At 39.7% G+C, this 24,347-nt stretch overlaps 1 protein-coding gene across 4 annotated transcripts in view; it reads left to right on the plus strand.

Moving 5' to 3' along the window:
* SELENOI (selenoprotein I) overlaps positions 1 to 24,347 on the plus strand; it is a 46,548-nt gene that overhangs the window by 3,060 nt on the left and 19,141 nt on the right. For all 4 annotated transcript variants that reach the window (XM_061154973.1, XM_061154974.1, XM_061154972.1 and 1 more), the window contains exons 2-5: positions 15,706 to 15,774; positions 16,211 to 16,319; positions 18,445 to 18,519; positions 23,390 to 23,652. In XM_061154973.1, coding sequence (XP_061010956.1) covers positions 15,706 to 15,774; positions 16,211 to 16,319; positions 18,445 to 18,519; positions 23,390 to 23,652 — 516 coding nt within the window. The remainder of the gene's footprint in view (positions 1 to 15,705; positions 15,775 to 16,210; positions 16,320 to 18,444; positions 18,520 to 23,389; positions 23,653 to 24,347) is intronic.

The raw sequence follows: 24,347 nt of genomic DNA on the forward strand, positions 1-24,347 counted from the left end.
TCCTGGAAAGCAAAGGTCAATTTAGCAAACGTCCAATGTTCACTAAAGCATAGTTTGTTGATCTAATTTTAGTTATAATGAGACTTACTTTAAAAAAGTGGGTGTGGGGAGTGCATGGCACAAATTTATAAACTTCTTCTAGCAGAAGGTTCTTTACTCAGTACTGTGTTCATATTAAAAAATATGACTCCAGAGGGCAAAAAAGTCTGTGTGGTCTGTTTTCCTGGAATGTAAATTATACCTGGAGACCTTTTCTTCCCGAAGATCACATATTCCATTATGTGGGCTTTTTGTAAATGCTTACTGAATTAAAACAGCTTTTGAAGAAGATCATCCCGTAAATGGGTGAAGACTCAAAACACTCAAAAGAGAGATTTTTATTCCCTGACGTAACTATGTATTTTAAAGCAAAGAGATGTAGAGAAAAATTTATATTATCAAAGCAGCTGGTGGAAGAATTACTTTTGAACCAGGTTATCTTCCCCAGAGGTGCATTTGAGAGCTACAGTTGAAAACCTGGCAGTTACTCAGAATAACTCCTGAAAGGGGTGCACACGTAGAGTAGTGATTAGGTTTCAGTACTAAGAAAGTGTTAAGGCAGCTGATTTTGAGGACAGAAGGAAGCATGGGATGAATTCAGTGTTACATGCTCTCTTAACAGTTGTGTTCCTTGTTGTGTCTCCCCAGCCTTATTAAACAGTTGCATAATTTGTTGAGTGTTTGCCCTCTGCTGGGATATGAGCTCTGGGAGGGCAAATCCTACAGCTCTCTTGTTGCACATGACCAGGGTCTAGCACATGAACAGTGTAGGCATTTGACAGATATTTATTGAAGGAATGAAAATGTACAAGAATAAAAAGCATTTGGAAGTATGGTAAAATGGAGCTGTGCATTTCCAGGAAACTGGAAGGATACTTTCGTATTTTGAATGTGAAAACTAACCACCTTTGTTCTCTGTTGCTTATTAGTGTATGTTGAGGGATTTCACTCTCACCAGGCCTATCATTCCTCCTGTCTTCCTATCCTGAGTTGAAGAATGTTTCCACTTATCTAAGGGTGAAACTTCTATTGTGGTTTTCTGACCTAAGGAAGGCTTAGTTTTAATTGATAGTGTAGCAGCTAGTTTCAAATTGTATCATTCTGCTTCAGAAAGTGTTCTGTGAAATATCTTGTTTGGTATCAAGAATATAATTTTATGATGAATTGGTTTCTGCTGTTGTGGTAATTAATTAACTTGGCTGTCAACAATAGCCCATTTACAGGAACTTTGACAATTGTGAATTCAGGTGGAAAAGAAAGGCTTCCTACATCTTGATGGTCGTGCTAAAGAACTGGAATCTGGCCTGCACCCTTACCAGTTCATGCAGTTTGGTTTTGTTTATCCAGTAAGCATTTATTGAGGGCCTGCTCTGGCTCAGACATGGCGTTGCAACTGTAAAATTAAGCTAGGCTAGAATTCCTGCCTTCAAGTAACTCAGTTATGTGGCATATGGGCAAGGAAGCAAACAGATATAGTTAATAAATGCAGTTAGGTAAGTTTACTTCCTTGCCCTTGGCATTTGTACTTCTCTGCTTGTGAACACTTAACTGGCATATAACATATATACATGTACTCACATGTCAGAAGGTTATACCAAGAGGAAGGGTGTTTTAGCCAAGGAAGAGTAAGTAAATTTTTTCAAACACCAGTCTCCTCCTTGAGCATCTGTAGTGCCTCCCACATGTTTTTCATGTGTTTGATATCCAGAGTCCTCAGCGAGGATTTCAGCTTCCTTCACTAGACAGTCCCTCCTTATGTCTTATCTCCTCATCTCTTGTTTATTATGGATAAAGTCTAGCAGGGAACCTGCTTGTTCTTGTCTCCCTGCTTGAATTCTCCAATCTTCTCTCACCATCTGTCTGACTTGTCAGCAGATGTAAATGACAATATTCATGGAAATGGCATCTCTTTGTCCACTGAGTCATGTTCTTTGTGGGTACAGTTCTTAAAGTCTTGTATTGATAAAAAGTACTTTTGTTGTTGTTCAGTCATTAAGTTGTGTCTTAATTGTCTTAAGTTGCGACTCTTGTAACCCCATGGACTGCAGCACTCCAGACTTCCCTGTCCTCCACTATCTCCCCAAGTTTGCTCAAACTCATGTCCATTGAGTCAGTGATGCCATCCAACCATCTCAGCCTCTGTCGCCCTCCTCTTTTGCCTTCAATATTTCCCAGCAACAGGATCTTTTCTAGTGAGTCGGATCTTCGCATCAGGTGAGCAAAGTATTGGAGCTTCAGCTTCAGCATCAGTCTTTCCAGTGAATATTCAGGGTTGATTTCCTTTGGGATTGACTGGTTGATCTTGTAGTCCAAGGGACTCTCAACAGTCTTCTCTAGCACAATTGGAAAGCATCAGTTCTTCGATGCTCAGCCTTCTTTATGGTCCAAGTCTCACATCTGTACACGACTACTTGAAAAACCATATCTTTGACTGTATGGTCCTTTGTCAGCAAAGTAATGTCTCTGCTTTTTAATACACTGTCTAGATTTGTCATAACTTTCCTTCTAAGGAGCAAGCGTCTTTTAAATTCCTGGCTACAGTCACCGTCCGCAGTGATTTTGGAAGTCTGTCAAGACTGTCTTGACAAGCAAGAAGTCCGTCACTGTTTTCACTTTTTCTCCAACTATTTGCCATGAAATGAAGGGACTGGATGCCATGATCTTAGCTTTTTGAATGTTGGATTTTAAGCCAGCTTTTTCACTCTGCTGTTTCACCTTCAGCAAGAGCCTCTTCAGTTCTTCTTCACTTTCTGCCATTAGGGTGGTGTCATCTGCATATCTGAGGTTGTTGGTATTTCTCCCGGCATTCTTGATTCCAACTTGTGATTTCGCATGATGTACTCTGCATAGAAGTTAAATAAGCAGAGTGACAATATACAGCCTTGACATACTCCTTTCCCAATTTGGAACCAGTCCATTGTTCCATGTCCGGTTCTAATTGTTGCTTCTTGAGCTGCATACAGGTTTCTCTGGAGGCAGTTAAGGTGGTCTGGTATTCCCAACTCTTTAAGAATTTTCCAGTTTATTGTAATCTACCCTGTCAAAGGCTTTAATGTAGTCAATGAAGCAGAACTAGATGTTTTTTTGGAATTTCCTTGCTTTCTATGTGATCCAGCGATTATTGGTAGTTTGATCTCTCATTCCTCTGCCTTTTCTAAATCTAGCTTATACATCTGGAAGTTCTCGGTTCACGTACTGCTGAAGCCTAGCTTGAAGGATTTTGAGCATTACTTTGCTAGCATGTGAAATGAGTACAGTTGTTCAGTAGTTTGAATGTTCTTTGGCATTGCACTTCTTTGGGATTGGAGTGAAAACTGACCTTTTCCAGTCTGTGGCCACTGCTGAGTTTTCTAAATTTGCTGACATATTGAGTGCAGCACTTTCACATCTTCATCTTTTAGGATTTGAAATAGCTTGGCTGGAATTCTATCACCTCCACTACCTTTGTAATTCTTCTTAAGAGCCATTTGACTTCACAGTCTAGGATGTCTGGTGCTAGGTGAGTGACCACACCATTGTGGTTATCTGAGTCATTAATACCTTTTTTTGTACAGTTTTTCTGTGTAATCTTTTCACATCTTCTTAATCTCCTGCCTCTGTTAGGTCCTTGCCATTTCTCTGTCATTGTGCCCGTCCGTGCATGACACGTTTTGTCAGAACCTCCTCTATGGCCTGTCTGTCTTGGGTGGCCTTGGATGGCATATGGCTCATACCTTCATTGAGCTACACAAGCCCCTTCGCCACAACAAGGTTGTGATCCATGGAAAGTACTTTTAGAAACTTTAAATTTCTGTCCTAGGGTTAATATAATGCCTCCCCTTTTTTCATTTTCAGTTAGATTTGGTGTTTTTCTTTCTTAGTAGATTATTACTAGGACAGTGCCTTGCATTTAGAGAATACCTTGTCTTTGCTCGCAGTGCGGCGTTTGAAGTCGCTATCAGGAAGTTAGGGCTTCCCTGGTAGCTCAGCTGGTAAAGAATCCGCCTGCAGTGCAGGAGATCCGGGTTCAATTCCTGGGTTGGGGAGATCCCCTGGAGTAGGCATGGGCTACCCCACTCCAGTATTCTGGGGCTTCTCTGATGGCTCAACTGGTAAAGAATTTGCCTGCAGTGCGGGAGACCTGGGTTCGATCCCTGGGTTGGGAAGACCGCTGGAGAAGGGAACGGCTACCCACTCCAGTATTCTGAGCACTAAGCTGATGATGTGGCTTGTCCTTCAGCTCAGGAATTGGTGGAAGTGGCATTCATGTTTGTTTTCACCAGAGCAGTGGTCCTCAGACTTGAGAGTGTTTCAGAAGCACCTGGAGCATTTGTTAAAAGACAGATTGCTGACTCCACCCCCCAGGCTGTCTGATTCTATATATTAAGGGTAGGGTGCAAGAATTTGCACTCAGTTTGGCAGCTGCATTTTGAGAAGCACCTCATCAAAGGAATATTCCATTGTATTGAAGAGCAGTTAGTAAACCAAGAAATGAATGTAAAGAAGTAAGAAGCTGTATTACTGTGATGTTCCTGGGTTAGCTCTCAAGCATCAGGTAGTCTTGATTTTGTGGATAGGGGCCTCAGGGTATCTCTTATACTAGGAAAGAGGATGGTGTAGTGCTTTCAGTATTGGATATTAGTTTTCTATTGCTGGGTAACAAATTACCAGAGATTTGGTGATATAAAACAACACACATCTATTGTCTCCCACTTTTCTGTGAGTCAGGGCACCAGTGACTTGGCTTCTCTGCTTATGTGTCACCAGCCTGCCATGCAAGTGTCATTGGTGCTGTGTTCTCATCTGGAGTTTGGGGTCCTTGTCCAAGCTCATGTGGTTGTTTGCTGAATTTAGTTCTTTCTAATCGTTGGTCCAAGGCTCTTGGCTTCTAGAAGTTGCCCACTTTTCTGGCCACATGGCCGTCACCATAGGCACTTCATGTCATTGCTGTTTGCTTCTTTAAGGTCAACAGAAACTCTTCTTCAAACTGTTAAAATGGAGTCCTAGGTAATGAACTATGTTATGGAAATGGCATCTCATCACCATTGCGTATAATGTTTTCTTGGGACTTCCTTGGTGGTCCAGTGGTTAAGACTCTGCACTCCCAATGCAGATGGTCTCGGTTCCATCCCTGGTCAGGGAACTAAGATCCCAAATGCCTCTCAGCATGGCCCCCCCCTCCAAAAAAAAAGTTATAATATTCCCTCAATCAAGGCAGTGACATCAGTCACCTTCACTGTATTCTGTCAATGAGAAGCAAGTCACAGGTTCCACTATCAAGGGAGTGAATGAACAGTGAAGGGGAAGGGATTGATTATTTGTATAAAGAGTTTGACTTATTGGGGATTAATTACCTTATAATATATCTGCTACCAACTGGAAGACAGAAAATATTGGAGGACATTATGTTAATAACAATTTTAGTATATTGGATCTATCAGTAAGTAGCCTATGATTGTGTTTGGGCCAGGAGAGGATAGTCTGGTTTAAAACAAAGTGATCCATTTCACAAAAATGTTCCAAGATGACTCAAAAAGGATTTATAATTTAGGCCTTCCTGCTTATTAGCTGTTAATTCCTGAATTTTATAGTTTCTTCATCTGTAAAATAGGGTGGAATAATCTATCTTATCTATCTTACAATATCAAATAAGAGAACAGATATAATTGTACTTTGGAGACTGTATACATGCAAATGGAGACATGGTATTATTAGTGGGGGAGAGTAAGAGCAATTTCCCCCTTGTGAAGAGACAAGTTGCTGTGAACTAGTTCCCAGAGGAAAATTGTTCCTCTCATCACTGATGGAGTCACTGTATACTGCCACTTAAGTAAACATGCAGAGTAGTTTGTATTTATTCATCCATATGTGCAGACATTCAAAGATGTTTCAGTTCAGTTCAGCCGCTCAGATGTGTCCTGCTGGAGTCCAGCCCCAGCAGGATCCAGGGGGTTCCCTTAGGATGAACGGTGTCGGCGAGTGATAGAAGACACGTGAGACCAGCCTTGATAGGGCCAAGTCTGCGAGGGAGAGAGAGAGAGAGAGAGAGAGAGAGAGAAATGACCAGACGGGGGTGCAGAGAGTCTGGAAGAGTCTGGCAATGCTTTATTTTTTTACCATAGCTTTTATACCCTAAGTTAGTACATTTCTAAGGGGAAGATAGTTTAACATTACATCAGCTTGTCCTTCACAAAACCAGGGTGTTTTCTGCATACTTCTTTGTTTATGAGGGTCTTGTACATTATCTTCTGGCCTTGGGGCCTATTAACATTTTATGCAGGTCAGGTGAATGTAAACCTATTTTCCGTTTTTATGGTGACCTTAACTGAAAGGTAACAGTGTCATAGGGAAATAGTACAGAGTAGAATTATATTTCTGTTAATACAAAAATTAATCTTTCTGCAAAAGTTGTCATTTGCATTTATCTAAGAAGTTTACCCCAGACTGACTCTGCGACTTTGGTGAGGCAGCTTCTGCCTAGCACTCCTGGCTGACAATTAACAACCATCTCATTGTTACCACACTAGGGCTAAGTTCTTATTTGTCTAGATCTTTAACTATATTAACAATGGTTTTTATAACACAACCTTAGCACATTAAAGGCAAAAATACAGCAAGCAAAAACACAGCAAGCAAATCACAACCCAATAACCACCTATAGAATAATTTTTCTTATGTTTTCTAATAGGATTCCTTTACCCCTTAAAAGGGCTCTATATCTATTAGGGCTTTTTTTTTTTTTTTTTCCTATTAGGGCTTTTATATAATCAGGTTCTTTATACTATTCTATGATTAAAATGTCATAAGCAGTCATGCATATTAGTACCAAGGGCATAAATGCATTTGACTAACAAACTACCAGCAAAGGAGCTCAAATTAAAACACTCCTTTCACCCTAAATAATCTCATAAAATACCACCACCCTAAAAACTTATAGATTAAAGTTCTAAATTAATTCTTATTTGGAAAGAAATCTGGGAAGGTCTTCTGCCTAAATTACAGAAATTAGGGAGTAGTTTATTAAAGCAAGCATCAGAAGAACAGATACCATCTTTAAGGTGAGTGCCGGGGGCAGCTTTGGGGCAGCTTTTTGGAATCCCTGAAAACCTGATCCGCCTTGCCCGTCAGGCTTTCTCCCCATGACCTTGTCATGGGTGGGATCTCATGAGCTAGCCTTTTTGGAATCCTTGAAAACCTGATCCGCCTTGCCCGTCAGGTTTTCTCCCTTATGGCCTTTTTAGGGGTAGGGTCTCGTGTGTTGGCTCCCAGCAGTGTCCAACTCTTTGAAACCCCATGGATTGCAGCACGCCAGGCTTCCCTGTCCATCACCAGCTCCTGGAGCTTACTCAAATTCATGTCCATCAAGTTGGTGATGCCATCCAACCATCTCATCCTCTGTCATCCCTTTCTCCTGCCTTCAATCTTTCCCAGCACCAGGGTCTTTTCCAATGAGTTAGTTCTTCGCATCAGGTGACCAAAGTATTGGAGTTTCAGCTTCAGCATCAGTCCTTCCAATGAATATTCAGGACTGATTTCCTTTAGGATTGACTGGTTGGATCTCCTTGCAGTACAAGTGACTCAAGAGTCTTCTCTAACACCACAGTTCAAAAGCATCAATTCTTTGGCGCTCAGCTTTCTTTATAGTCCCAACTCTCACATCCATACATGACTACTGGGAAAACCATAGCTTTGACTAGACAGACCTTTGTTGGCAAAGTAATGTCTCTGCTTTTTAATGTGCTATCCAAGTTGATCATAGCTTTTCTTCCACAGAGCAAACGTCTCTTAATTTCATGGCTGCAGTCACCATCTGCAGTGATTTTGGAGCCCTCCCAAAATAAAGTCACTGTTTCCATTGTTTGCCCATCTATTTGCCATGAAGTGATGGGACCAGATGCCATGATCTTAGTTTTCTAAATGTTGAGTTTTAAGCCAACTTAAACTCTTTCACTTTGATCAAGAGGCTTAGTTCTCCTTTGCTTTCTGCCATTAAGGATGGTGTCATCTGCATGTCTGAGGTTGTTGATATTTCTCCTGGCAATCTTGATTCCAGCTTGTGCTTCATTCAGCCCAGCATTTCACATGATGTACTCTGCATATAAGTTAAATAAGCAGGGTGACAATATAGAGCCTTGACGTACTCCTTTCCCAATTTGGAACCAGTCTGTTCCATGTCCAGTTCTAACTGTTGCTTCTTGACCTGCATACAGATTTCTCTAGAGGCAGGTAAGGTGGTCTGGTATTCCCATCTCTTTAAGAATTTTCCACAGTGTTGTGATCCACAGTCAAAGGCTTTGGCATAGTCAATAAAGCAGAAGTAGATGTTTTTCTGGAACTCCTTTGCCTTTTTGATGATTCAGTGGATGTTGGCAATTTGATCTCTGGTTCCTCTGCCTTTTCTAAAACCAGCTTGAACATCTGGAAGTTCACGGTTCATGTATTGCTGAAGCCTGGCTTGGAGAATTTTGAGTATTGCTTTACTAGTGTGTGAGATGAGTGCAGTTGTGCGGTAGTTAGAGCATTCTTTGGCATTGCCTTTCGTTGGGATTGGAATGAAAACTGACCCTTTCCAGTCCTGTGGCCACTGCTGAGTTTTCCAAATTTGCTGACATATTTAGTGCAGCACTTTCACAGCATCATCTTTTAGGATTAGCAGTAGCTCAACTGGAATTCCATCCCCTCCACTAGCTTTGTTCCACTTGACTTCACATTCTAGAATGTCTGGCTCTAGGTGAGGGATCACACCATCATGGTTATCTGGGTCATGAAGATCTTTTTTGTGTAGTTCTTCTGTGTATTGTTGCCACGTCTTCTTAATATCTTCTACTTCTGTTAGGTCCATACCATTTCTGTCCTTTATTGTGCCCATCTTTGCATGAAATGTTCCCTTGGTATCTCTGATTTTCTTGAAGAGATCTCTAGTCTTTCCCATTCTATTGTTTTCCTCTATTTCTTTGCATTGATCACTGAGGAAAGCTTTTTTGTCTCTCCTTGCTATTCTTTGGAACTCTGCATTCAAATGGATATATCTTTCCTTTTCTCCTTCATCTTGTTTATTGAGCTCCTACTGTGTGACAGATGCAGATAGGATCAGGCTGGGAAGCCTTCTCCCTTCTCTTAAATGTTATTTTAAAATGCCAACTGTCAGTGAGTCCCACATTTGTATGTGAATGTAGTTCTTTTGATTGCCTTCATATTTGTTGAGTGACTAACAGTTTTTAATAATTGGGATCTTTTGTTTTATGTTTTGTGCTTAAGTGACTGCCCAGAGGCTTGGAATGCCATTGCTAAAGAAATCTGCAGGAGTGGTAGAGCACATGTTGACTACAACGGATCCTGCCCCCATAGAGACTTACAGCTAAACATGGTTGAGTCCTGAGACCCCTCAGCAAGGGAGTGACCTCCATGCCATATTAATACCACACAGACACTTGAGAGAAGAAACTTGACATTTCTTTTCTCTCCCCTGAGTTCTTAAGAAAGGTTGATAATGTGTTTCTTTCATTTAAGAGATATCTGGGAAGTTGGTATGAGCAGTAAACAGTTTAATACAGTGAACCCAGTTGGGAACCAAAATTGGTTCTTTTTGATTGTCCTGCTTTTTATTCCTAAAATCATGGGTGATTTGGAAGTCACGAATTTGGAGAGTAATTTTAAAAAGTCGGAAACATCAGTTTGAGCTTGCCTACAGCTGAAATGATTAACAATCAGTGCAGTTTATGAACTATTATTAGCTTGTACTCAATCCATACTTTATGGATTTCCGTGGTTAACTAAAATATGTTTTATAAGTGTGAAGTTTATTTTTCAAGTGGGTAAAGACAGGCAGTCATTTGGTAGTTAAGAGACTTCCTCCTTATATTGATCAGAAGACAAAGCAAGGGAAATCTGATATTAGATGGTAGAGTGCTACCATCTATATTAGTACTAGATGGGACACTAGCCTCAGTCTGGTTAATAAGTTGTTCAGAGCACTGCATTTAGTACAGAGATGTGTCAGTTCATCAGTTTTCTTATCAGTTTATAGAAGAGATTTAAAATATAGTACCTGTACCGGGAAGTGGTTCCATAGTTTTCCTTTTGTTGGAGGCAATTTCCTTCTGAAATTAAGAGGAGACTCACATTTCTAGTGTCCTTCTCAAAAATGGGCACTTACTAGCATATTTTAGAAGTAATTTAGAGTCTTGTACTGCTCCTGGCCTAACCGGTAATTGCCACTGGCCTGCTATACTGTAGCACTTTTGTACCTGTTTTGCACTTTTGCCGCCCTCCGGTCTATTTTCTATACCAAAGACAGTGTGATCCTTTAAAAATATAAATCAGGACATGCATTGGGCTTATGATAAAATAAAACTCACTGTGGACCTTTTCGGTGTTGTCTGCCAGCGTCTCATTTCATACCACTCTTCCTTGTTCATTCATGAGCTGTGGAGTGGTTTTCCTCCACTTTGTGGTCTTCCCACGTTTTGTTCTCTGCTTTAGAAGATGTCTTGGCATGTACCCTCCCTCCTTCCCAATTTTTTACCTATAAACTGCGCACACGCACACACAAGTGCATACTGTGACACATATATTCTTTATTTTCTCTCTCATTTTTAAGGTATAAATTATATACAAATGCCCAGATCTTAAGTATATAATTTAATGAATTTTTGCGTTTATGCATACCCATGTAACCATCACCCAGGTCATGAAACAGAATTATTTCTAGCACCTCAGAGGGCCCCCACTTAGTCCCTCTCATCAGACTGTTACTATGATCTCTTTTTGCCGTAAATTAATTTTGTCTGATTTTGAACTTCATATAAATGGAATCTTCAACAGTATGTTCTCTTTAATAGTCTCACTTTTGTTTACTCACTGTCCTGTCTTGTAGATTCTTTACCTGTCTTATCTTCTAGGACTCAGCTTTAGTGTCCGCTCCTCAGAGAAGCTTTTTCTGAGCACCTTAGACACATTCCTGGTCCTCTGGTCCTCTGGGACAGCACCCCATTTATTGCTTTTCATGGTACTGATCACAGCTGTGATTGTGACTTGTTTTCCTGCTTGCCATCTTTCTCACATTAGACTACGGGCTTGGTGAACACAGGACACGGCGTCTTGTTCACTGCACGTTTCTGGTGGCGTAGCACAGTGCCTGGCACAGTCATAAGGCACTCAGTCACACATGTTTGTTGACTTAATAAATGAATGAATGAGTGAAGAATGAACCCTGCTTTATTTCCAGACTTGTACTGAAGTAAAAAGAAAAAAGGTCTTGCAACTTTCTAATATTTGACAAAATATTATCTAAGGTAATTCTGGATTTCATTAAGACTTTTCTTTGTGGGCTAGGTTGACTAATTGCCTTTGGTGACAGTACAGAATTCTATACCCAGTAAAAATGACTAAATGTGTGAATAGCATCTTGCGGGGACTGTTTAGAAATTCAACCTTGATCCACATTTTTATAGAGACTTAGATGAAGTCGTTGCTAATATGACAGCTTTGTTGTTTGTTGTTTAGTTGCTAGGTCACGTCTGACTCTTTTCTGACCCCGTGGACTAGCCTGGCAGGCTCCTCTGTCTGTGGGATTTTCTAGGCAAGAACACTGAAGCGGGGTGCCATTTCCTTCTCCAGGGGATCTTCCCCACCCAGGGACTGAACCCGTGTCTCCTGCTTGGTAGGCAGATTCTTTACTACTGAGCCACCTGGGAAGCCCAGTTTTACATGCTAAGAATTTGGGGGTGCATAGCTAGAACATGGATTACTGAGTCTGACCTCCAAGGAGATCAGAAAGATGAGTCATCTCTAGCAGGATGAAGTGTTAAAATGGTAAATGTAGGGTCTTACACTTAGGTTCCAATAATTAACTTCACATGAATGTAGAGAAAGGTGGCTTTGCAGTCTGTATAAGAGAGGCCAGAGGAGTTCAGGTGACTGTGAAGTTGTGTCTAAGTTGCAGAATGACTTTATTTCCATGGGAAATTAATACTATGTTGAGCACCTGTTAGAGAAATGAGTTATTGAGGAAGAAGGGCTAATAGTTCTTGTTCTTTGTACTCATGCACCACCTGAAATGTTCCTTTTGCCCTGAATCACACTTTTGTGTTGGTTTAACAACAAAATGGATTGAATGGAGCACTGGTTGTCAGACTAAAGCCCCCAGACACCCTGTTTTGGGAATAAAGTTTTGGCACAGCATGCCCATTTGTTTTCTTATTTTCGGTGACTTCTTTCTGCTTCAGTGACAGAGACCATATGGCCTGCAAAACTTAAAATATTTAGACTTTCTGGCATTTTCCAGAATAAGTTTTCCAACTTCTGTTCGAGAGAACTCGACCTTGATGATGAAGGGGAATGAAACTGTGACAAGAGAGGAGCAGCACAATGAATGTGAGATTTTTTAACCAGGTGAAGAGAAGATTTAGTGCGACAGGAACCATCTTTAAATATGGAAAGCATTATTGTTTGGAAGAAAAATCAGAACTGTATCTGTTTAGCTGTGTAAGGGAAATTGAAAACATGATAGGAAGTATGGGGCGAGGGGAGGATTTTGCTATCATGTAGAAAAATTGTTTTAGCGTTGGATTGGGGTATTTTCAGAAGTAATGAGTGTTTTGGTTACCAGAGGCATTTAAAAAGAGGCCTGGAACTTCCCTAGTGGTCCAGTGGTTGGGACTCTGCTGCAGGGGGTGTGAGTTCTGTCCCTGGTGGGGGGACTAAGATCACACATGCTATGAGGCATGGCCAGAAATTAAAAAATGTAAAGAGGCCGATGACTTTTACCTATTCCCGTAGGCGAATACGTAAATACGAATACATAAATACGAATACGTGAGAACTACACGTCTCCTGAACTGTTGTGTTTCTAAGATTTTGCCTTGGAATGGTTCTCAAACTCAGGCTGTGGTTTGCAAGCGTTTCTCCAGGGCACTGGCTTCGTCTGGCCCAGCATTGTTTTGTGCTCTGCTGTGCTTAGTCGCTCAGTCATGTCCAACTCTTTGTGACCCCGTGGACTGTAGCCCGCCAGGCTCCTCTGTCCATGGGGATTCTCCAGGGAAGAATATTGGAGTGGGTTGCCATGCCCTCTTCCTGGGGATCTTCCAGGCTAGGGATTGAACCCAGGTCTCCCGCATTACAGGTGGATTATTTACTCTCTGAGCCACCAGGGAAGCCCAACAGATTGTATTGGGTTGGCCAAAGAATTCGTTTGGGACGAAGGAAAAACCCGAATGAAATTTTTGGCCAACCCAATAGGTCAAGCAAGTTCTGCAGGCCTTAACAGGGGATTATTACCTGAGTCAGATATTCTGGTGTCTACCAAAACATCATTCCAATAGAAAATAAAAATATATTTGACAGGCATTAACTGAATCTAGTTTGGCACCTTTAAAAGTTTACATTTTGCTTATTTTTTCAGGCATATGAAAGGTTTGACTCCTTCTTTCCTCCTATTGATTCACAAGACAGTTTCGAGTTTCTTTGTTTATACCAGGTGATATGTGACCTTGAAAAAAAATACTCAAATGTGTAAGGCTAAACCGCAGAGCACTCTTTAGGTTTATTGTTGGCTACCTTTTGTAATCTCATATTAAATTTCCTCGCTATACTTGAGCTTATCAGCTATTATTAAATGTAAAAAATCCAGTTCGGCAGACACCATTTTGTACTGAGTTTTGTAATCTTTTCATACTTCTACTGTTCCCCTGAAATAGAGATTTAGAGGTAAAACTCCAAATTTACAAAAGAGGAGCTTTTCTAATCAATATACCATGAGTAAATGACCTTCTTTTAGATCCAAGTTCGAATTATGGAAGGCTGCTGAATGAGACGCATTCAGCAAACATTTGAATTAAGCATTGTACTCTGTACATTGTATTAACTATTTGTGTGATGTCTTGAACAGTGTTCTTCTAATTTGGACTTCTTTCAACTTTTGTACTTTGCAGCAGGTGGTAGAGTTGAAATGTCTGGTTTTCCCGCTTATGTGACCTGCTGGCTACATCATGTGGGTCTGGGTTTGGACCTTGGTGAAACAGAGGAGGCCAGGGCCCTCCCACTTTGTCTTCGGCAGCTTTCAGGGTTCATATTGGTTGTATGTCCTCTGTCTGAAAACTTAAATTCAGGTGGTCCTCTCAGTTGCAGTCACGTTCATTTTGCAGAGGTTCAGATGTCATGCATGGTATCTGTTACGTGGAAAAGCTTTGTAGACTGTAGAGAACCATGCAAGGAGAAGTTGATTTTAGCACAGACAGTAATGTTCGTGTAAGGTGGGCTTCTTCTGAGAGTCTGGGTGCAGCTGCAGAGCTTCTCGCTCTGAACAGAGTTCTTCTTCATCATTTTCTTCTGAGTTATCGCATTTCGTCCAAATGAGTTGGAGAAGTGGAGGCATTCAGACATGGGTTCTGTTGAATAAACATTTGACTTCCTAGCTGACTCTTTGTGAACAGTATTTTAAATTATTTCTATTTATTTACTTTTTGGTCCATCTCACTTTTGAATCTTGAAACACTGGTGGGAAACATTTCCTGCATATCTATAAAACGTTCAGGAAGGGAGTGGGATTTGGGGGTGGTAAAGTTGCAGGGGCAGGGCGGGAAGGAGTGGGGCCAAAAAAAATTCAGGAAGAAATTTTGATCTTTAATTATGATTTTTTAAAAATCAGATAAAATGCCTGCTACTTATTTTATAGTCATATTGAACATAAGTGTAAAACACAGTTGAAACTTTTTTCAAGCATTTGACTAGTATGCTATCTTTTTTTTTTTTTTTAGTATGCTATCTTTTAAATGTCAGCTTGTTAAATTAGGTAGTATTCCCAGTCCCTGAGGATGAGAATTGTTCCTTCCCAATTTTGTATCCCTTCTTCTTTGAATGTAGTGAATGCTTCGTACATGCCAGGCACTCCAGTATGTGTATCTCTGATGAATAAGTCATCAACATGACTCTTAAAGTATTACATAATTATATACAGATCTTTTGTTAGAATTTTTCTAAGTTTTACTAAATAGCTCAACAATTGGGACATACCTTTGAATATAATGTAACCTGTTCTTTTCTTCCTTTGCTTATTTAAGGAATCCATTTTCCTGCTGTAAAGGGATCTGTCATTCTTTTGGTGTTCCAAACACACTTAATGATACATAATGCTTACACATACAGCACTTACTGTGGGCTCGGTACTCTTCTAAGTGCTTCATGTATGATGTTAGTTTATCTAATCCTTATGGCAATCTTTTGAGGTAAAACTTTGATCCTAATTTTATAGGTGAAAAAACTAAGAGGATTTAAATAACCTGCCCAAGATTGCACCACTAGTCAGTGCATTAGTAATGGTGTAAATGGTGAAGCAGCAAGGTTACCATTAGTTGAGAGTGATAAAGGAGGTTGTCTGAGTGGTCTGTGTGTGAATGCACAGGGCGCTTATTATCCTGCATAGTAGGGGAACACTTGAAAGCAATGTAAAATTTTCTGCTGCCACATTGTAATATCATAAAAGCTGATTTGAGTAAAGAAAAATCTGGCTGTACTTGGCCGTCTTTGCCCCATTCATGCTTTTCTAGTTCTGTTATTTAGATAAGGACATCATATAAATAGATATATTCTTTAGATTATTTTTATACTGTTATTTTCATTTGAGAAATATTGTTCTATGTGCTGTTATGCAAGGATTAACTCTGAATATTTTCTTTCATTTCTTAACAGTACAGTGCTGTGGATACCAACCCACTCTCTCTGTATGTCATGCACCCATTTTGGAACACTGTAGTAAAGGTGAGATGATTAATACGCATGCATTTGGGTTTTAGTAAAGTTTAAATATTTTAAACTGTTTTTTGGAGTATTGCAGATGTAACAATAAGACACTTAGAGAAACTGCCTCTCCCATCCTCCCTTCCCTTAGTCACATACCTTTTGATTTATCTTATCACTGAAGTATAACCTTATACTCTAGATCTATTATATTTATAAAATGCTTCTAAAGTATGTTATGATTATAAAAGTTTGTTGATTATACAGTTACTTAAAACAGAAAACAGAAATACTTATTTCTATTAACTGGAGATTATGATTTGCAATTTAATGTATATAACTCCTACATATAATCCAAGTTTATAGCTTTTATTATGACACATTTGTATGTTGTGGTATATACTGGACAGAGATTTCACTACTTTAATTATTTTGTAATTATTTTGGAAAAAAATAGGTATTTCCTACTTGGCTGGCTCCAAATCTGATAACCTTCTCTGGCTTTCTGCTGGTTGTGTTCAATTTTCTACTTATGGCATACTTTGATCCTGACTTTTATGCTTCAGGTATGATTATTGCTTTAATATAAAATCTTAAATAGAAAATAAGATATGGCTATTTTCTGATTCTGTTAAGATGCTTGCAATTCTGAAAAGTTTTGAATATTATCAGTTCAGTTTAGTCACTCAGTCATGTCTGACTCTTTGTGACCCCATGGACTGCAGCACGCCACGCTTCCCTGTCCATCATATCCAAATTCTAGGAAACCAAGTTGGTTTTCTAGAATTTGGATATGCTATCTAAAAAGCAGTGAGGTTTTTGTATATAAAGAGTAATTAGATTTATGAGAAGATGGAAAATTAGGACTGTGACGTTTTGCCTAAAAAGAATATAAGCAAGGCCCAACAAACCTATCAGAAATATCCCTTCCCTCTTTCTAGTTATTGAATAAAAGTCCCCCTTTTATAGAGGGAATATGATCTCTCTTGCCCTCTGCACAGCATTTGTACTTGCCTTTAATAACTCCCAGTTTCCTCAGAAAATGGTTGAAAAATGAAATGAAAATGTTCATCTCTCAGTCATGTCCGACTGTGACCCCATGAACTTTAGCCTGCCAGGTTCCTCTGTCTGTGGAATTTTCCAGGCAAGAATACTGGAATGCATAGCCAATCCCTTCTCCAGGGAATCTTTACAATTTAGGGATCAAACCCTGGTCTCCTGCATTACAGGCAGATTCTTTACCACTGAGCCACCAGGGAAGCCCCCTGAAAATGGTTGTTAGACCTTAAATATTTATTGACAGAAGTCTGGCCCTTACTGAGAAGGAGAGGAAAAATGTTCCTTTGTAGGCAGTTTCAGCCTTTTCCCAGCGTCTTCTTTCAGACCTGTTGGTCTTTTCTTCCTTCCATACCCAGCTTCTGCCCTGGCCAGAGAGAATCTGGAGTGTATTTGGGGTTGGCGGGGAGGGGATATGTGGGAGACAGAGGTTTTTTTAATTCCTCAACAGGTGAAGGAAGTTGAGAACAGAAAGATGGAGGTAGATGAGTGTTTTTTGCATTCTAAGTTAGAGGATATATTTTCCAATAAGAGTACTTATAAATGATGTAGTCAGGAGTTTTAATACTGTATTTCATCTGTGTTATGGGTTCAGCAGACTTTTGTGCACTGACCTAGAGAAACTAACAATCTCTGAAAACCTTGTGTTTGTAGGAGAATTTAGAGTTTCAAACATTTAATGACTTTAAGAATTCTGAATATTGAAACTATACCTGTGCTTGACATTATAAACTGAAAATTTTAACCATCACTTCTCTATGTGCAATAAAATAGTAGTTGAATATCATAAAATACCATGTGAAAGATTAAATTTCGTGAAGCGTGATTTTGATATTATGTGGGTTTTTTAAAAAAATTGTATTTCAATCCTCAGAACAGCCTCAAAATCTTTGTGACTAGAAATAGTATTTTTTGACTAAATAAAATTATTTACTTAGCTCTAAAATATGTAACTATTATATATATTTCCCCAAGTCATAGAACTTGAAGGACCAGGTGGACCATCTAGTCCCAGTATTTCTGGGAAGTGGAAATCAGGAAAGGTTAAATGATACATTCAAGGCTACACTGTTGGTTGATTACAGAGCCAGGACTAGAACCCAGAGCTCCTGAAGCTCACTTGTTCTTAGGGGGAAAAAGTGAGGTCCAGACACTTCAGAATGATCCTGATGACTAAATCATCCAGTTGAAGTGATTTATCTATACCCAAATCTGAAGGTCTTTTGTTCAGCTAATAATTTAGTGAGAGAGTATAGGTTGAAGGCTTTTTACATGTTTGTAGTATAATCATAAACAACAAGGATCAGATTAAACAGAAGCATTTTTTAAATTCAAAAGACATTATTTTTCATTCTAGACACTTAAGTAATTTTCAAGTAAAGAAGAACAGTCAGTCTTCAGTTATGATTAAAGCTCAAAATAAATGCTTATTGTTTATGAGGGGTTGGGCAGTTACTTCTTGGGTTTTGTCGGAGTTTGCTGATATATTCTAATATTTACCTAGTTATGCATTTAAGATATAAAGTATTTCAGCTTTTATTTAATAAAGAGAAACATTTCTCTTTTGACAGTATAGGCTATGGTTCCAACAATTGTACTTAGGCTGCATTAAAACTGGAGTTGCTTTCCTTTCAGCACCAGGTCACAAGCATGTACCCGACTGGGTCTGGATTGTAGTGGGCATCCTCAATTTCATGGCCTACACTCTAGGTAAGAAATTGGCAAGCATTCATTTTAGTCAATGGCTGGCAAAACTGTCAGCAAGGGTAGCTACCCAGTAAGTTAACATTTTCTCCTATGCTTAATTCATTTTAACTAGGGTTTATTAATATCCTGTTTAACTTGATAAATATGTTCTTGAGTTTCTCTGTGAAGAATATTGTCATTTGCTAGGAATTTGGAGAATAGGATAGGTGTTGGCAAACTACCACTTGTGGGCCAAATCTGGCCCATTGTCTGTTTCTGTAGGTGGTGGTTCACTGCTCATTCTTTTGCATGTCTGTGGCTGCTTTCCTATGGCAGAGGCACAGTTGGGTAGTTGCAACAGAGACCATTTGGCCCAGAGTGTGTAAACTATATACTCTTTGGCCCTTTACAAAAAATATTTCCCAACTCTGGAATAAGATATCATTTTTGCTGTGAGTTTGGGAAGCAGTACTGACACGTCAGATAGTTGCAAAATACTGGGAAAGGTGCTGTAATAGAGTATAGCAGGGGAACAAACACAGCAGTGATCAGATTTTGTTTGGTGGATGCAGTGGTCAGGGAAGTCCACTGGGCCAGGTCATAGCACCTAGTCTGCCAAGAGTGCGTTTCGTTGGGATTGTCTGCACGGCTTGTCCTGCACTCTTTAGGTCTCCTTCCCTGCTTTATTTTTCTCCATTGCACTTAAAACCATATGACCCACTTGTATGTGGTCTGTCTACTCTAAAATTTAAGTTTCTTGGGAATTGCCTGGTGCTCCAGTGGTTAGGATTCTGTGCGCTTTTCACAGGGTGGGAATTCCATTCCTGGTTGGGGAACTAGGATTCTACAAGCTGTGTGGTGTACCCCCTCCCCCATTTGTGTGTGTGTGTGTGTGTGTGTGTGTGTATAATATAAGTTCCTTGAGGGTGAGTGCTTTATTTAGTTAACTGGGTACCCAGTGTTAAGAACAGTACCTGCTACATGGGAGGCACTTAGTACATGGTTTTTAAATGAATGTGATGTAATAGACCCTGACTTAAAAGTTGCTTAGGTCTCTTCAGATAAAGATGACTTGTATTTGTAACACCAGGATAATTTGGTACAGGGATTAAATCCTGGTGTGGTGAGTGGCCAGAGCTGTGAAGAGTGGGGAAGGAAGAGAATGAAATCAAGAATTATACAAAAGCCTAGTTTTTTTCTTTTTAAAACTCTATAGCTGGAGGCTTTGTGCATTCGTTATTAAAGATAAGCTGGTTTTTTGAGTTTTGCTGTAGGGAAGTCTCAGGCTGTCCAGTGGGTGGGACTCCACGCTTTTATGGCCAAGGGCCCAGGTTTGATCTCTAGTCAGGGAACGGAGGTCCCACAGACTGCGTGGCACGGTCAAAAAAATTTTTTTTTCTTGCTATAGAATTTGGTTACTAAGGACTGCTCAGGAGGAATCGGGACAAGGAGAGGGTGGCATGAAGCCTCTGGCTTTTCATAGCATGTTGCAAGAGTCTTTTGACATACTGTGTTCTCTACCTGTTTTAGGTTGCCACGATTCTGGCAAAAATCCTGACCTAACATGAACTGTTGCTTGCAAAGCTTGCCTTGAACTAACAGTTTATAATCTTCATTTATTCTATCAGTGTGGCTGTTCTTATGTTTTGCTGCAGAAATATTAATGTGTTGGTTCACAGGGCACTGTTCCAGATTGTGTTTGTGTGTTTTTCATAATACATGGGATGTGAGCTGAATTGCCTTTCTTATGAAAACACATTATGAGACATATCTAGACCCCAGATGTATGGAGCCAGAATGGGTTCAATGAGAAGACATAGAAAACCTAATCATTACATAGTTCATGAATTCAGTACTTGTGGTAACTGCACAGAAATGGCACTGAGAATAGGGAATTAAGGCAGCAAATAATGAGAAAAGACTTTTAGGAAATATTTTAGCTACTCAGGGGCAAACAAGCTCCCAATCCTATATAACTGAGAGATCAGTGTGCAGGCAGGAGTTTGAGATTCATGCTTTCATATAGTCCCTCAATAATATTTTTAAAGGCCCTCTTTGCCACAGTCTGAGCTAGTTGTTGGGGATAATACTGTGGTGAGCTAGATAAACAAAGTAATGAAAAGGAATTTTAAATTCCTTGACTCTGAATATTTGCAATTAGTCTAATTCTTTACTTCTTTTAATTTTGAGTATTTATTTATTTATTTGGTTGCGGCATGTAAATTTGGGTCTTAGCTGCGGCATGCAGGATCTTTGATCTTTGTTGAGGCCTGCAGAAACTTAGTTGCGGCATGTGGGATCTAGTTCCTGGGAATGAACCTGGGCCGCCTGTGTTGGGAGTGTGGAGTCTTAGCCACTGGACCACCAGGAAAGTCCCCACAATTAGTCTAATTCTGATGCATGTAACTAACAAAGCTGTTTCTTTGGAGGAAGAATTTTTATAATTCAGTCTTTCCTTCCTTTTTGGCTAGGTTGTATGTTCTCTCTCCCTCTTCCCCTCTTCCGTTATCCCTTTCTCTTCCTCTACTGTTCCTTCCCCCGCACCCCCAGGCTTCTCTGGGACTTTCTGCCTCGAAATGAAGGTGTTCCAACGTGCTTTCTCTTTCTCCTTCATTATTCCCTGGTAATCCTGATTGTTAACACTATTGAGTTGACTCACATGTTAGTATCTAGCCTTTATTTACCTTCTAAGTTGTTAGTAAATTACCCTTAAGTTGTGTTGCTTGACATTACTGTGTAGATATCCTGTCAACACTTCAATTTCAGCATATAAAATTATACTTAGCATCTTTTCTATCAGTCTTGCTCCTTCTTCAGACATTCTTCTTCCTGGTAACACTACCACTTTCTTAGTTACCCAGATCTTCTTGTCCTTCTGACTCACCTCTCTTTTACTGCATTGTCATTTTTATTTTCTTAATATCTTCCTCGCCTCCAGGTTTTCATTCCCACCACATTCCCTCTCAACGCATCCTGTCCTTCACACTGATGTCAGGTCTGTCTTCCTGAAACACTGCCTGGCTTTCACTCTTCTTACTCTACTCAGATAATTTTAGTAGCTGCTCAGACTCCCTGATACTTTAAAATGGGCTCAAATCTCCCTTCTAGCCTCTTGATACTGCCCTCTTCATGTATAGTTTCTGGTTGAATTAAACGACTTGGCGTTATCTACACACACATGTGCTTTTCCATCTTAGTGTTTTTGCTGATAACACTCCCTCCTCTTGAAATGACACACTTCTTTATCTCTTATCTACTGAAATCCAACTCATTCTTTATGTCCCCACTCAGATTTCATCTTGTCTGGAAAGCCAGTTTAGTTTATCTTAGCCTGAAGAGAACTTGTCACTTTTCTGTACTCTTCTGTGGCTTGTGATTCATCATATCAGCATATCTGTCATGTTTTGTCTCCTTTCTCAATTTTAAACTCTTTGAGAGTACAAACTTAGTTTATTCTAAGATTTTTATAATCTTCACAGCATCAAGAATAGTTGTTGTTTAGTCACTAAGTCATGTCCGACTTTTTTGCAACTCCATGAACTGTATCTCACAGGCTTCTCTGTCCATGGAATTTTTCCAGGTAAGAATACTGGAGTGGGTAGCTGTTTCCTATTCCAGGGGATCTTCCTGACCCAGGGACCAAACCTGTGTCTTCTGCATTGGCAGGTAGATTCTTTACTGCTGAGCCAACACACTATAAGAATACTACATCGTGGAAATTCCCTGGCGGTCCAGTGTTTAGGACTCCTCACTTTGACTACCGAGGGCTGGAGTTTGATTCTTGGCTGGGGAACTAAAACCCCACAAGTTGCGCAGTGCAGCGCCGCCCCCCTCATAGTGTGTTGTACAGTTTCAGTAAATTTAACTCTTATAATTACTCAACACCATGTGCAAAGCCTTTTTTTTTTTTTCCCATTTATTTTTATTAGTTGGAGGCTAATTACTTTACAATATTGTAGTTGTTTTTGCCATACATTGACATGAATCAACCATGGATTTACATGTATTCCCCATCCCCATCCCCCCTCCCGCCTCACTCCCCACCCCATCCCTCTGGGTCTTCCCAGTGCACCAGCCCTGAGCACTTGTCTCATGCATCCAACCTGGGCTGGTGATCTGTTTCACCCTTGATAATATACATGTTTCAATGCTGTTCTCTCGAAACATCCCACCCTCGCCTTCTCCCACAGAGTCCAAAAGTCTGTTCTGTACATCTGTGTCTCTTTTTCTGTTTTGCATATAGGGTTATCGTTACCATCTTTCTAAATTCCATATATATGTGTTAGTGTACTGTATTGGTCTTTATCTTTCTGGCTTACTTCACTCTGTATAATGGGCTCCAGTTTCATCCATCTCATTAGAACTGACAAAGCCTTTTCTGAAAACACTTAAAATTATGGAAGTGGTCCATCTGTAAAGAAGTGACTGTGATATGTAACAGGATGAAATAGGTGTTATGTATGAAGTACTGAGTGTTTTTGGATCCTAGAGCAAGGAGTATAAATTATAATAAACAACTATTGAGTATTCTCTGGAGGGTTAAAAATTTGTGGGTAGTGGAACAACTCAGTTACTAGGCAAATTTGGAGGAATTCAGAGTTCAATGCTTAGAGTTCAGAGTAGAATGCTGCTTCAGATGGAAAATAGACACCATTCAGTGTGACTTAACATTTTGATTTTTGGATTAAACTTGGAGAGATTACAGATTATATTTCTGAAATCTTTGCATTGTAGGAATTAAAGGTTGGATTTTTATAGTACTGTCTGATGTTTATACTTTAGTTAATTAACATTTCTATGATACGCCGATATGTTTTGTTGCATTTCTCTCCATTTTATTAAAGACGACTTTCTCCATTCTGACCTTTCCCCGTGTAATGTGTTTCGATTGCAGATGGTGTGGACGGAAAGCAAGCCCGTAGAACCAATTCCAGCACCCCGCTTGGGGAGCTTTTTGACCATGGCCTGGATAGTTGGTCATGTGTTTACTTTGTTGTCACCGTATATTCCATTTTTGGACGAGGATCATCTGGTGTCAGTGTTTTTGTTCTTTATCTCCTGCTATGGGTAGTTTTGTTTTCTTTCATCCTATCTCACTGGGAAAAGTATAACACAGGGATTCTTTTCCTGCCATGGGGATATGACATTAGCCAGGTGGTAAGTATGTGTTCTTAAATTTTCAACATTGCCATAAATTTTTGGGAGAGTTTGTCATTCCTTCTTTATTGACCTTATGCTTTTTTGGTTAGAACTGATGGATGCTTTAAATTTTTTTCCCTTTTTATTTTATATATTTTTAAAACTTATTTATGGAAAATTTCAAATATGTACAAAAGTGTATGTATATGAAACCCTTGTGTACTTGTTACTTAGCTTCAGTAGTTAACACATGACCAGTCTCGTTTCATATATATTCTTCCTTACCTTACCACCTCCCAATTATTTTAAAGGAAAATCTTGACATGTGATAAATAGGCTACTGTGTATCTCTAAGTAGTAAGAGTTCTTTTTAAAAAATATAAACACAGTGCCATTATTACACTGAAAAATGAACAGTTTCTTAACAAACCTTCATTTAAACTGTTGATTTTATGAAGAAAGTTATGCACATATAATTGTTGGCTTTTTGTCTTCATGGCCAGCTTTTCAGTGAGTAAAGAGTTTTCTCTTACTACCAAGGCCTGCTATTAACTCTCCCTGCCTTAGAATCCCAGCTTTTTGTGTCGCCATTTTGCTCTCTGCATCTGAGGCTCCAGTAAAGAATCAGAAGTTGGAGTGTGTTTGAAGAGGGTGATTGGGTGGGCAGATTGGATCATCCTGTGGCTAAACCAATTTATGAGGTGCCTTAGCAG

This window comes from Dama dama, chromosome 11 (genome assembly GCF_033118175.1).
Source record: "Dama dama isolate Ldn47 chromosome 11, ASM3311817v1, whole genome shotgun sequence".
Lineage (NCBI taxonomy): Eukaryota > Metazoa > Chordata > Mammalia > Artiodactyla > Cervidae > Dama > Dama dama.